At 38.7% G+C, this 13,040-nt stretch overlaps 1 protein-coding gene across 1 annotated transcript; it reads left to right on the top strand.

Moving 5' to 3' along the window:
- The first annotated feature begins 11,638 nt into the window (after positions 1–11,638).
- On the top strand, positions 11,639–12,438 carry LOC129505400 (MICOS complex subunit MIC26-like). Its single transcript, XM_055318432.1, has one exon. It carries the CDS (start codon positions 11,639–11,641, stop codon positions 12,230–12,232), a length of 594 nt encoding a protein of 197 aa, XP_055174407.1. The 3' UTR covers positions 12,233–12,438.
- Positions 12,439–13,040: the final 602 nt, after the last annotated feature.

The following is a 13,040-nucleotide window of genomic DNA, read 5'->3' as shown; positions in this document are numbered from 1 at the left end:
AGAATGGCTGATATTAAGAAGACAGGAAACAACAGATGTTGGAGAGGATGTGGAGAAAAGGGAACCCTCTTGCACTGTTGGTGGGAATACAAGCTGGTATAGCTGCTCTGGAAAACAGTGTGGAGGTTCTTCAGGAAGTTATTAATAGAGCTACCCTATGATGCAGCAATTGCACTACTGGATATTTACCTCAAAGATACAGATGTAATGAAATGATGGGACACCTGCATCCCAATGTTCATAGCAGCAATGTCCACAATAGCCAAACTGTGGAAGGAGCCATGATGTCCTTTGACAGATAAATGGATAAAGAAGATGTAGTACACATGCACACACACACACACACACACACACACACACACACACACAGAGGAATATTACTCAGCCATCAAAAAGGATGAATACCTACCATTTACATTGATGTGGATGGAACTGGAGGGTATTATGATGAGTGAAATAAGTCAGTTGCAGAAAGACAATTATCATATGGTTTCATTCATATATGGAATATAAGAAATAGTGCAAGGGATCATAAGAGAAGGGGAGGAAACTGGGGAAAAATTAGAGAGGAAGACAAACCATGAGAGACTCCTAACTCTGGGAGACAAACAAAGGGTTGCAGAAGGGAAGGAGGGTAGGGGCATGGGGTATCTAGGTGACAGGCATTAAGGAGTGCACATGATGAGATGAACACTGGGTATATACTATATATTGGCAAGTTGAACTTAAATAAAATAAAAAATAAAAATAAATAAAAAATAAAATTCTCACTTGTACTTTAAATAAATAAATTTCAGTTACTTAACATAAAAAATAAAACAAGAAGATCCTAAGTTATTTTATAAGAAATTTGGAATTCTTTTTGAACTCATGTTCAGGGATCCCTGGGTGGCACAGTGGTTTGGCGCCTGCCTTTGACCCAGGGCGCGATCCTGAAGACTCGGGATCGAATCCCACGTCGGGCTCCCGGTGCATGGAGCCTGCTTCTCCCTCTGCCTGTGTCTCTGCCTCTCTCTCTCTCTCTCTCTCTCTCTCTCTGTGACTATCATAAATAAATAAAAATTTAAAAAAAATGAACTCATGTTCATCACAAATATAGCTACCATGTGTCACCATACAATGCTATTATAATACCACTGACTATATGCCTTGTGCTATACCTTTATCCCTGTGACATACTCATTCCATAACTGGAAGACTGTATCTCTTACTCCCCTTCACCCATTTTGCCCATTTCCCCATCTCCTCCCCTTGGGTAACCACCAGTTTTCTGTACTTATGGGTCTGTTTCTGTTATATTCTACACCTGAAACTAATATAACATTGTATGTCAACTCTATTTCAGTAAAAAAACATGTAAACCTGAAATCCATCTACATAAGAAAATCACAGAACGATTGTAAGAAATACTTCCATAGTGTTTATTTTATAGACAAACTCATGATTTCATTACTAGCAATAAAACTCTTTTAAAACCAAGTAGAGAATAATGACTGATTCCTCAAGGAAGATGAAGAACAATTTTTTTTCCTGCCATAATTACAAAGCAGGTAATTCCACACTATGGATTAAATGAACAGGAAAAGTCTTTCAACCTAACAAAGCAATGTATTATGGATTGCCTGGAGCCTCAGATTAGATTGGAAAGTCATCTTTCCTCCAAATTTCTTACATGAGTGCACATTTGAAGTTGCCAATGGTTCCTATCTTTCTGTCTCTCGCTGCCTGTCCATTTATCTTTCCATCTTCCTGTCAGCCATATAAGCAGGAGAGAATTATTTTCTTTATATTATTGGGGATGCTTCACTACTTGCAACAATGACATTTCATATCAAAAACAGTGTTTACTTTTTCCCTGATTAGATTTATTGCTTAGAAAAATCCAAGAAAAATTAATTTCACTCTTAATGCACAATACAGAGATAACTAGTATTAATGTTACAGTGTATGTATTTTCATTTTCCCCCATTGACCATATACACATATGTAAAGCAGATATTTGACACTAGAGTGTTTGTAGGCGTATGTGATTGGCTTGAACATTCACCCAGATTGAAAGTATTATATTCTTAATGATGAAGTGTTTAATCTAGTCCATTATTTATTTTATTTGACTTGATTTTTAAAACACAATTAAATAAAAATACGGTTTTGTTTCCCTCACAAAAAACTTTGAAATGAAACGTGGAAGGAAAATATAGATAAGATTATGGAATAATCACCTATACACAGTATAAAATAATAGAGTCAAAAGTAGAGAAAGATGTGTTGGTACTTGGGACTAACCCACCTAGGATAATCCTGAAAAAAGTAGAAGAAATATGAAAAACATCTATTTAAATGAGGAATTCCTGGGGAAAATAAAATCCAGAGACAGGCCCACTACTCAAAGCTATGTTCTTTTGCCAATATAGAAAAAATTACAGACCTGTGGTTTTCTCAGCAAGGTGGAAGGGAAGTCAATTATAGGGTACTTATGGTGGGGAGTCAGATAACCTACCTTCCTTCCTCCCCATTCTAGGCACATACATATTAACTGGGTCTTTGAAAGGTTACACCCACTGAGTGAACCAGAAATAAAACAAACCTCACCCTGACATATAGTTCTTGTTTTCATTATGCGAATATCAGTCTTTCAACTTAAGCTGCTCCTGAAGTGTAAACCACTTGGTTCCTAGCAAGAAAAAAACAAAAAAACTTCAGGGAGGAAGATATCTTATCCCAGGCCTCAAATTACTTTTAAAAATAAAATTTAAAAATGCTGTGTTATGACATAGTCAAAGGTACCCAGCTGTACAAAGAATCAAGACACTTTGAATAATAATCTCCATAAATGAAGCAATAAGCCCCCCATTTCAAATACAAGAATTATTAGATACAGACTATAAAAGAGTAACGCTTTCTATGCTTATAGAAAAGTAAAGCTTAATAAATATCTACAAGTGATAGGAAAGTATCAACAGTGACATAGCAGATTTGATGAAGGAATCAAGAACTTTTTGGACAGATTAACAGTAGATTTGGCAGAGCAGAAGAGAGAATTAATGAACTAGAAGGCAGATCACAAGAAATTATCCAAAATGAAGTATATAGAGATTTAAAAAATATTTTAAAAATTAGGTAAGAGGCATACAGGATAGAGTGAGAATGTTTAAATATGGTCCCTGAAAAAGAGGAGAGAAAAGATAATAGGTGGCAGCTTCTATCTATCTATCTATCTATCTATCTATCTATCTATCTATCTATCTATCATCTATCTATCTATCTATCTATCATCTATCTATCTATCTATCATCATCTATCTATCTATCATCTATCTATTTTAGAGAAAGTACACGTTGTAGGAGTGGGGGGAGCAGAGGGAGAGGAAGAGAGAGAACCTCAAGCAGGGCTTTCTCTCAGGACCCTGAGTTCATGACCTGTGCTGAAAATCAAGAGTCAGACATTTAACTGACTGAGTCACCCAGATGTCCCTTGGTGACAGTTTTTAAAAAAATCAATCCATGAATTAACAATCAACAGCCTCCTAAACCCTAAGTAGGATAAATAAAAACAAATATATACCAAGCCACACTGTAAGAAAATGATACCAAAAAAATCAAGAAGAAACAATCTTAATAGTATCCAGAAAATAGATTGGTCTAGCAGACCTACAGTACATGAAAGTGACCCCAGAGGAAACTCTGTGATGAAAGAAAGAATGAAGACTAAGAAAGTGGTAAAAGTGTGGGTAAATCTTTTTTTAAAAAAAGAGAACAGGGATCCCTGGGTGGCGCAGCGGTTTGGCGCCTGCCTTTGGCCCAGGGCGCGATCCTGGAGACCCGGGATCGAATCCCACGTCGGGCTCCCGGTGCATGGAGCCTGCTTCTCCCTCTGCCTATGTCTCTGCCTCTCTCTCTCTCTCTCTCTCTCTCTCTCTCTCTCTCTCTCTCTGTGTGTGTGTGTGACTATCATAAATAAAAATAAAAAAATAAAAATAAAAAATAAAAAAAAAGAGAACATTTTTTAGACCACTTTACTTTAAATGTGATTGATCTTTAGTCTACATTGCCATTGAAGCAATAATATTGTTAGGATTCTTTGTTGAAAATAGGAAAAACAAGTTCTACATATCTGAAGTAAAAAAAAAAAAAAGAATTTATTAGTAGACATCAGGAACTCAGTTTGAATGAGAAATCCTGGATAAAGAACAGGAACTCAAGGAGCTCTGGAAGACTTAGCAGTATGTCCTGTAGCGTCATTCATATAGCAGGTGCCAACTCAATGCATCAGATTCCCAGCTATCCCCTCTTCCTTCAGTCACCTCAATTTTACCCACAGAATAAAACGTGCCACAAGCCCAGAGAGATGAGGAATCAGCAATTCTAACTTCCATGATCGTAAGTGGCTACCTCTTTCCTCAAACTCCTACAGTGAAAAACTCCCCAGAGGAGTCAGGGATGCTAGCAGAACTGGATGCTTGAGTGCAAGACAGCCCAAAATTGACCAGCGCCAACTTTGGACTTCACATTTGCCCACACAGCATCCACACTCATCATATTTATGTATTTATACTTCATAATAAAATTACTTCCACCAAACAGAGTGAGACTATTCCTCATACAACAAAAAGGAGATGATCCAAAGTCCAGGAAGGTCTGAAGTGATTCCGTGACAATTACCAGGGATTATGAACATAAAATTAAAGTTTAAATTAAAATTTAATTTGAAAATTAAAAAAATTCAACTAAAACTGTGAAGTGATCTAGCTGAGATATATCATATTTTGAAAGTTGGGGAAGGAGGAGAGAAATTGTCTTCCCTTGGGCTGCTAGAACACAATACCTATAAATACCATTTCTATGCCATTAAATTCCACTGTGGAGAGTTCCTGAGGGTGATATCAGAAGAGGGTGTTAGAGAAGGAAGGGTGATTAGAATAAGTATTTGAAAACATGCTTGATGTGGATGTACAACTGATCTATTTCTGCCAAAAATACAAACTCAAATTTCAGGGGTTTAACACCACAAAGTGTATTTATCAATCACTTAACAGTCTAGTGTGTCTGTTCTTGGTTGGTGAGTGGCTTTCCTACGTTTGGCAATTCAGGGGTCCAGGCTCCTTCTAATGATACAATCCATCACCCCACAAAGCTATGGAATTTTCTGCTTCTGACCAGTCGTAGGGAAATTGAAGAAGCCGATCTGCTTTTTAAAATTTCTTGGCTCAGAAGAGGCACACATCATTCTCATTCATATTCTACCTGTGCGTTATACCTTGGGGCAATTAGTTATATACTCTGCCCTTGCAGGGGTGAGCTAGACTGCTACTTCCCATCGGCAAATGCCTACCATGTAAAGGGGGGAAGCGTTCTGATAGATGTCTAGCTGTTTCGGTTACAATTGATTGCTGTCTTCTGCGTCTGCCTCAACACGGTTCTATATGCCATCCCATTACCCGATGGAGTGCTGCAGGGCATGTCCAACTTTAGGTCAAAATAGATCAATTAATGTGCAGTTCATGGTGAACATCTTGGTTATGCATTATTTACGATCCAGTGGATGGCCATTTGATATCCACCAGAGCAAATTGTCAAGCCATAAACTACTCTCAAAAGAATAATTATTTGCTGAAACTGGCAGCGCTTTGCAACACAATCTTAGAGGACAAATATTATTGGGGCTTGTCACAGGCTCCATATAACTGTGATTTCCTACGGAGAATTTTGGTGACTTTGTGTCTGCTAAATTAGGATAGAGGATTAGGATTAAAATGGGGTGTCAGTTTTCATGCAAGTTGAACCAGTTACATTTCTTTTCTTGCTCTGGGCCCACTTAGATTTTTGAGGTCTCAGAGCGACACACCAACATATGTTTTACTGTCTCTAAAATCCAAAAGGATCACATTTTCCTTAATGTAAAGGAGCCTGAAAGTCCATTTCCTTTCCTTTTTTCTTTTAAATAAGCAACTTTTTAAAAATATAATTTATATGCCATAAAATTCACTCATTTTGAGTGTCAATTCAATGGTTTTTTTAGTAAGCTTGGAATTTTATAATCATCACCAGGATCTCATTGAAAAATATTTTGTATTATCCTAAAAAGAAATCACATGTACACTTTCCTTCACTTTGAGGGAATAGGGTAGCCTGCCTTCTAGATCAGGGCTTTTTAATCCTGGTACCACTGGCATTTGGGTCAGGTAATTCTTTGCTGTAGGGGCTATCTAGTGCTTTATAAGATGCTGATGCTTAGCAGCATTTCTGGCCTCTATATATGAGATGACAGTAGCATTGTCTCTCTTAGTTGTGACAACCAAAAGGTCTGTAGACATTGCCAAACGGAAGAATCACCCCAAGTTGACAAGTACTGCCCCATATTAAAATGGCAATGAGATGGCCATCTTTTGTATCATGGGGGATTTATTCCACACTCTCTAGCATACATAAGGCATCTAGGATTCCTGCTACTATACATACCCCAAGTCCCCTCAGCTTAATGTTACCAATGTAGCAGACCAATGTTGTTTTATGTAACAGTGCAAGGATCCAAAGATCCTGTGGAATTAATTGTATCTTGGAAGCTGTCTATGATGGCTTACTGGTGCCTTTGTCAGGTGAGAGCAAATTGTTTTGAAATTTCTATATTTAGTGAAAAAGAAAAGAGAACATTTGCAAGATAAAAAACTGTATACCAAGTGCTAGGGTCTCTGTGGATTTGCTTCAGTGAGATAGAATCTGAAATATCAGCTTTCATTTCTATCATCACCTGATTAAACTTATGATAATTCAAAGTCATTTTCAAAAACCCATTCATCTTTGGTGTTACTATACCAGAGAATTAAATGCAGGATATGAGAGAAATCACCACCCTTATATTTTTTATGTTGTTAATGGTGACTTATCCTTAGGATTATCCTGGGAATGTACACTTATTAGGAACAAGGAATTCTGAATATTTCCATTTGCCCCTTTCTACCATGAAACCATCGATCAAGGAGTCAATCTAGGAATTCTGATAATTTTTAAGAACATCTATTCAAAATATGTAACCCTTAATAGATTTACTGCAGAATTCTTCTTGAAGTGTACTCAAGAAGAGTACCAGTCTTATCTTCATTCAAGGAACTCTTTGTTTATGGAATAATTAACATCTAGAGATTGAATGACGATTACAATTCTCTATTGTGATTGCTGAAGAAAGGCTTCTGTTTCCTAGATCTGGGCTTTTTCCATACAAACAAAGCAGGACTTATTTCCTTGAGAGCCTGTTGTCTACAACTCACACTTTAGAAATAATGTCTGTATCATGTAGGGTTTTTTTGGATGCAATTAACAGAAATAACCCCTTTAAAAAAATTTGAGAGAGAGAGAGAGAAAGAGAGAGAGAGAGAGAGAGAGCCTGAGCAGAGGATAAGGCGAAGGAGAGGGAGTGAAAGAATCCCAAGCAGATTCTGCACTGAGTGCAAGGCCTGAATGGGGCTCGATTCCACGACCCTGAGATCATGACCTGAGCTGGAACCAAGAGTCAGATGCTAAACCAACTGAGCCACCCAGGTGCCCCAGCAGAAATCATCTCTTAGAAAAAAAAAAAAAAAAAGATTTTTATCAGTATACTATTAGAGAGCTCACAAAATTGATGGGGGACTGGATCACGGACTTGGAAAGCAGGCTAGGATTAGGAAATCCAGCTGGGCCAGACAGGCAGGGCAACAGTTTTCTGAGACATAGTGATGTCAGAGTCCACCGTGGTTCAGGGTTGCATACATAAGTAGGTCCACTCTTCAAAATGATTACTCTTAGCACATGTGCACTGCTTTTGATCCCAGCAGACCTTGAACCAGAGCAAACAAACTTAAATGTACATATATCCTGCAAAATATTTGAAGACTTTTATTGAAAGTAGTTTTCATTATCTCTAAAAAGAGTTTGTCTATTTTAAATATTCAGTCTAGGAGATGAGGCACTTGAGAGTAAAGATGAATAATTACCCAGTCTTTAAGCATGACCTTCTGTGAGCCATTTAGCAGTATTCCCAATGAAAGAAATGAGTGTAATTGGGACACTAGATACGTTGACATCTGCTACACAACCAACCTGAAAGGTCATGTCTTGTCTAAAGTATCTTAAAACACCTGAGGGATAATTTCCTGGTTTAGAATTAGAGAAATTAATTAGGACAAATGCTCTTATTAATTTGGAAACAAAGTTGAGTTATTTGAAGATGTAAAACTAGACAAATACCTTTGGGAAAACATCTATGAACTGGCTGAGTTCAGTATTCAGTAAAGAGGATGAAAATTTGAATAAAGAGTATTTTAAGAATGCAGATTTGGGAATTAAATGGAGGATGGTATGAAGTATGAAGGGGTGTATGCTATAGGTCATATGCAAGAAAATAATAAAGAGTTATAAGCTAACAAGCAGACAAAAGTAGTGCAATCTGTTCTCTTCTGTTTTTGAAGCTATAAAGAAAAATGTACCCAACTGGTTGATGAGGTCACATGGTTTGACATTGCATGCAAACCTTCAGAGGGCTTCCAACTACATGCAGGGATTATCCATAGACAGAGAAAATGGTGAAGAAAACTTAATTGGTTGAATCATAAGAAGCTCTGTGTCAAAAAGGAAAGCCAAGTCTATTGTGGTTATTATTAAACAATGACTTCAGTTTGCCATAAGGAAAACAGAAAAGTAGGAAGCAGGATTGGGCTATGAAAGCTAGAATTCTGTGTCCATCCTTGTTTTTCACTTTACTTGAGTAGTATCTGTTTGTGTTCATAGCCTCTGGGAGGAGGGAATATTCGTTTCTTGGAATGGGAGGTGGTTGTGGTGGATGTTACTCTATCTTGGTGATGGTGGTGATGCTGTTTGAGGTAGTAAAGTAGTGGTGGAAGGGTGTGAAAACCCCAAGATTATTTTCCTGCATTGATAGAATATATTCAAGACCGGTGGAGTGAGGGAGAAATAAGTGGGACCCACAGCCCAATCCAACTGGTGCTCCGTGGCCCTGAAAATAGTTTTCCAAATTTCCCTTCAGAGGCTGACTTTGAAAATATTTGGAGTTTTTCTAGGTTTCTAGTTTCTTTTCTAAGCATATAGTTTAGTGAGGGTGAATTATTTTACCCAGGGACAGATTTTTTTTTTTTTCTTGTTTTGAATGAAACAAAATACCATGTATTAAAACACTCCAAGTTTTTCCTTTGGTATTTCAAACTTCACACTTACTTGCTGTGAACAGTAGGGGGCAGGCAAAGAATAGCTGTATTTTTCCAGTTGCGCTCAAACTTCCACTGCCATTGCTTTACCTAGTATAAAGATTTACAAATAAGCCATATTCAAGTAAAATAAAATAAGCCAGGGGATCTCTGGGTGGCTCAGCGGTTTGGCACCTGCCTTCCGCCCAGGGCGTGATCCTGGAGACCTGGGATTGAGTCCCACATCGGGCTCCCTGCATGGAGCCTGCTTCTCCCTCTGCTTGTCTCTGCCTGTCTCTCTCTGTGTCTCTCATGAATAAATTAATAAAATATTAAAAAAATAAGCCATATTGTATGTGCAGTGAGTACTTAGATATGAGTTTTTTAATGAAGTCTTCTGAATTCTCATTTTCTATTGCATTAGCACACATTCACAATTTGCTCACACTGAAAGGTCTTTCTCAAAAAGTTAAAAATCAAAGTACTAAAAACAATACTTTCACTACTTATGCCAAAGATTTTCCTGACAATATCACACAATATATGTAATAATTTGAGTAATTTTAGAGAAATCTTAGAATCATATGAATAGGGGCACCTGGGTGGCTCAGTTGGTTGAGCATCCAGCTCTTGGTTTCAGCTCAGGTCATGTTTCTGAATCAGGGACTGACCCAGCACTTCCAACTGCAGTCTTGCTCCCCTATTACTGACGGTGGTGTGGGGGGCTCTGGCTACCAGGCAGTTCGGATCAACTGGCCTTTAATAAGATTTTATTGTTTACACTGCCTTTTAAATTACCTATCATCTTTTTTTTTTTTTTTTTTAATTTGAGTTTAAGGAATCTTTCCAGACCTAGACAGGTAGGATACCTCTTCCTCTACGGAAAATGATACTCTTCTCAGAGCTCACAGGTGGAGTTGAAAAGCCTGGGGTGGGGACTGAGAATGTGGTAGACATTCCCTCCTTTCTGAGCCTGCTGATACAGAGGGAGAAAAAAAAAACATTATAGGTTTTTGCTTTGGGGATGATCTATGCCTTTTTTATGCTAATAGAAAGGTCATAATTTTATTTATTTTTATTATTTTTTAAACATTTATTTTTTTTAATTTTTATTTATTTATGATAGTCACACACAGAGAGAGAGAGGCAGAGACATAGGCAGAGGGAGAAGCAGGCTCCATGCACCGGGAGCCCGACGTGGGACTCGATCCCGGATCTCCAGGATCGCGCCCTGGGCCAAAGGCAGGCGCTAAACCGCTGTGCCACCCAGGGATCCCTATTTTTATTATTTTTTAAAGATTTTATTTATTCATGAAAGACACAGAGAGAGAGAGAGACAGAGACAGAGACATAGGTGGAGGGAGAAGCAGGCTTCCCGCAGGGAGCCCGATAGGGGACTCGATCCTGGAGTCCCAGGATTATGCCCTGAGTCAAAGACAGACGCTCAACCGCTGAGCCACCCGGCGTCCCAAGGTCCTAATTTTAAAATAAAAAAATATATGGCGGCCAAGAACACATTTTTTATCACACTATTCACATTTGTTATCCTTCCTTCCACAAATATGATGAGGGGAGGCATTTTTATTGCTCTTGTTCCCAAATAGTCCCTCCACCCAGGCTTTGGAGTCTTGGAGTGTCATGTCTCTCTTAATCACCAATAGCATCAAGTATGTCAACCTGGACCATTGCGGAACCTTCTTTTTTTCTCAGACCTGACTCAAAACCAGCAGTTTTCCAGCTCATTTACTCAGTAAATGGGCTGGATCATCACACCTAAATCAGGAATATCCCATCTGAACAGGAATATATTCCCTCCAAAGTCCAAAGAGGCCCACTAGGTATTGTGCCCCTCTTTCTGAATGCAGGTGGGACCAAATACAACAACTTATCCTTCACCTTGGAAGAGTATCTTGACTCCACACCACTGGAGCCCTACAATTTCATCAGGTAGAAAGAAGACCTTTGGTATTTTGTAGGATTTATTATTCTCTTTCAGGCAGGCAGATGTCTTACAAATATATCTAGAGTAGTTGCTACTTCCTTCTCACCAGGTCCATCACCATAATGTCATCAATGTAACGCACCAGTGTGATGTCTTATGGAAAGGAAAGGCAATCAGCTTCCCTGTGAACTAAATTATAACTGGGTTAATTTACATCAACTAAATATAAGGCTGGGGAGTCAATATACCCCAGAGGCAGGATAGTGAAGGTATATTAGTGGCCTTGCCAACTAAGAGAAAACTGCTTCTGGTGGTCATTACTATCAGATACCAAGGGGGAAAAAAAGCACTTGCCAGTTTAATACTCTACAGGTGCCAGGGGTTGTATTAATTTGCTCAACAATGAAATCCCACCCTAAAACAGTAAGTGGGATTTGAGTTACTGTTTGGTTAATCTTAGGAAAGTCCACAATCATCCTTCAAGACCTATTTGTTTGGCCGGAGCCACCTCTGCCAGCAACATGTTCAAGGTAATTTGGAGGTCTGTGGGGCCAGCCAGCCTGAGTCTGCTCACCTTTAAAGTCTATGCGTCACCTAAAAGGGACTCACCTCACAAAACTTTTGTGAAGGTTAATGAGCCTTCACTCTACTCGGTTCCTGAGGGTCCATCTAAATATGTGGAGGAGTCAAGGACTCAGCTTGAAGAAAGCATTTCACATCTCCGACATTATTGCGAGCCATATACAAGTTGGTGTCAGGAAATGTACCCACAAACAAAGCCCAAGATGCAGAGCTTGGTTCAATGGGGGTTAGACAGCTATGAATATCTCCAAAATGCACCTCCTGGATTTTTTCCAAGACTTGGTGTTACTGGTTTTGCTGGCATTGTTGGACTTCTTTTGGCTAGAGGGTCAAAAATAAAGAAGCTGGTGTATCCACCTGGGTTCATGGGACTAGCTGCCTCCCTTTATTATCCACAACAAGCCATCATATTTGTCCAGGTCAGTGGGGAGAAATTATATGACTGGAGTTTAGGAGGATACATAGTCGTAGATTTGTGGAAGGAGAACTTTCAAAAGCCAGGAAATGTGAAGAATTCACCTGGAAATAAGTAGAATGCTCCATGCTCTGCCCATTTTAATCAGTTATAGGTAAACATTGGAAACTCCATGCATTTTCTACAGAAAAATGGCAGAGAAGTCAGTACCGAATGTAGTAAATTGGCTTTCTTCTTCAGGAAAAACTATACCAGGCTTCTTTGTTATCTTGGGTGATACCATACTACCAGTGGACTAATCAGAAATCCTTTCACCTAGAGATAATGTCCAGCATTAGAACTCCTGGTTCTCATGTTGCTATTTATGTACATAATTAAAATTCTGAATTAAAAAAAAAAAGACTTATTTGTTTCCTGTAGGTTATTGCTTGCAGAGGACCCAGCTCAAGCCATATCTTGACTTCTGATCCATCGGAACTGTGAGATAACAAATGTGTGTTGTTTGAAGCCATTAAGTTGTGGTGATTGGTTATACAGCAAGAGAAAATTAACAGTGGTATTCGAATTCTGTCCTGCCTGGCCCCAAGACTTGTTCTTTTTCTATAAAGCTATAGTATACCAAATAGTGTAGAACACTGCTTTAGATGAACCAGAGCACTATCTGGGTCACATACCAGTGGCCAAGGACACAGTGCTTGTATCAGTGCTGAATTGGAAATATTTCTCTATTGAAAGTTTGAGCAAACTAACTGAGGGGTTGGAGAGAACCCGAAAGCTACAGTTAGAGGAGTTCTGCAGAAGCAGCTGGTATCAACCATGTTAAGGATGACCGGAAAGCAGAGAAGGCAGCTAAAGATCAAGATCAATGATCTTGCTTTCACAGCATAGAGACCTTTGGAAAATGAGAAGAGGCTAGTTTCTATGGA

Source organism: Nyctereutes procyonoides, unplaced genomic scaffold (assembly GCF_905146905.1).
Source record: "Nyctereutes procyonoides isolate TBG_1078 unplaced genomic scaffold, NYPRO_anot_genome, whole genome shotgun sequence".
Taxonomy (NCBI): Eukaryota; Metazoa; Chordata; class Mammalia; order Carnivora; family Canidae; genus Nyctereutes; species Nyctereutes procyonoides.
Note: the sequence above shows the minus strand (reverse complement) of the source record. Positions and strands in the feature narration are given on the sequence as shown.

What these genes read in the sequence shown, in the direction of transcription:
- LOC129505400 (XM_055318432.1), top strand. Translation starts at nt 11,639, where the DNA reads ATGTTCAAGGTAATTTGGAGGTCTGTGGGGCCAGCCAGCCTGAGTCTG.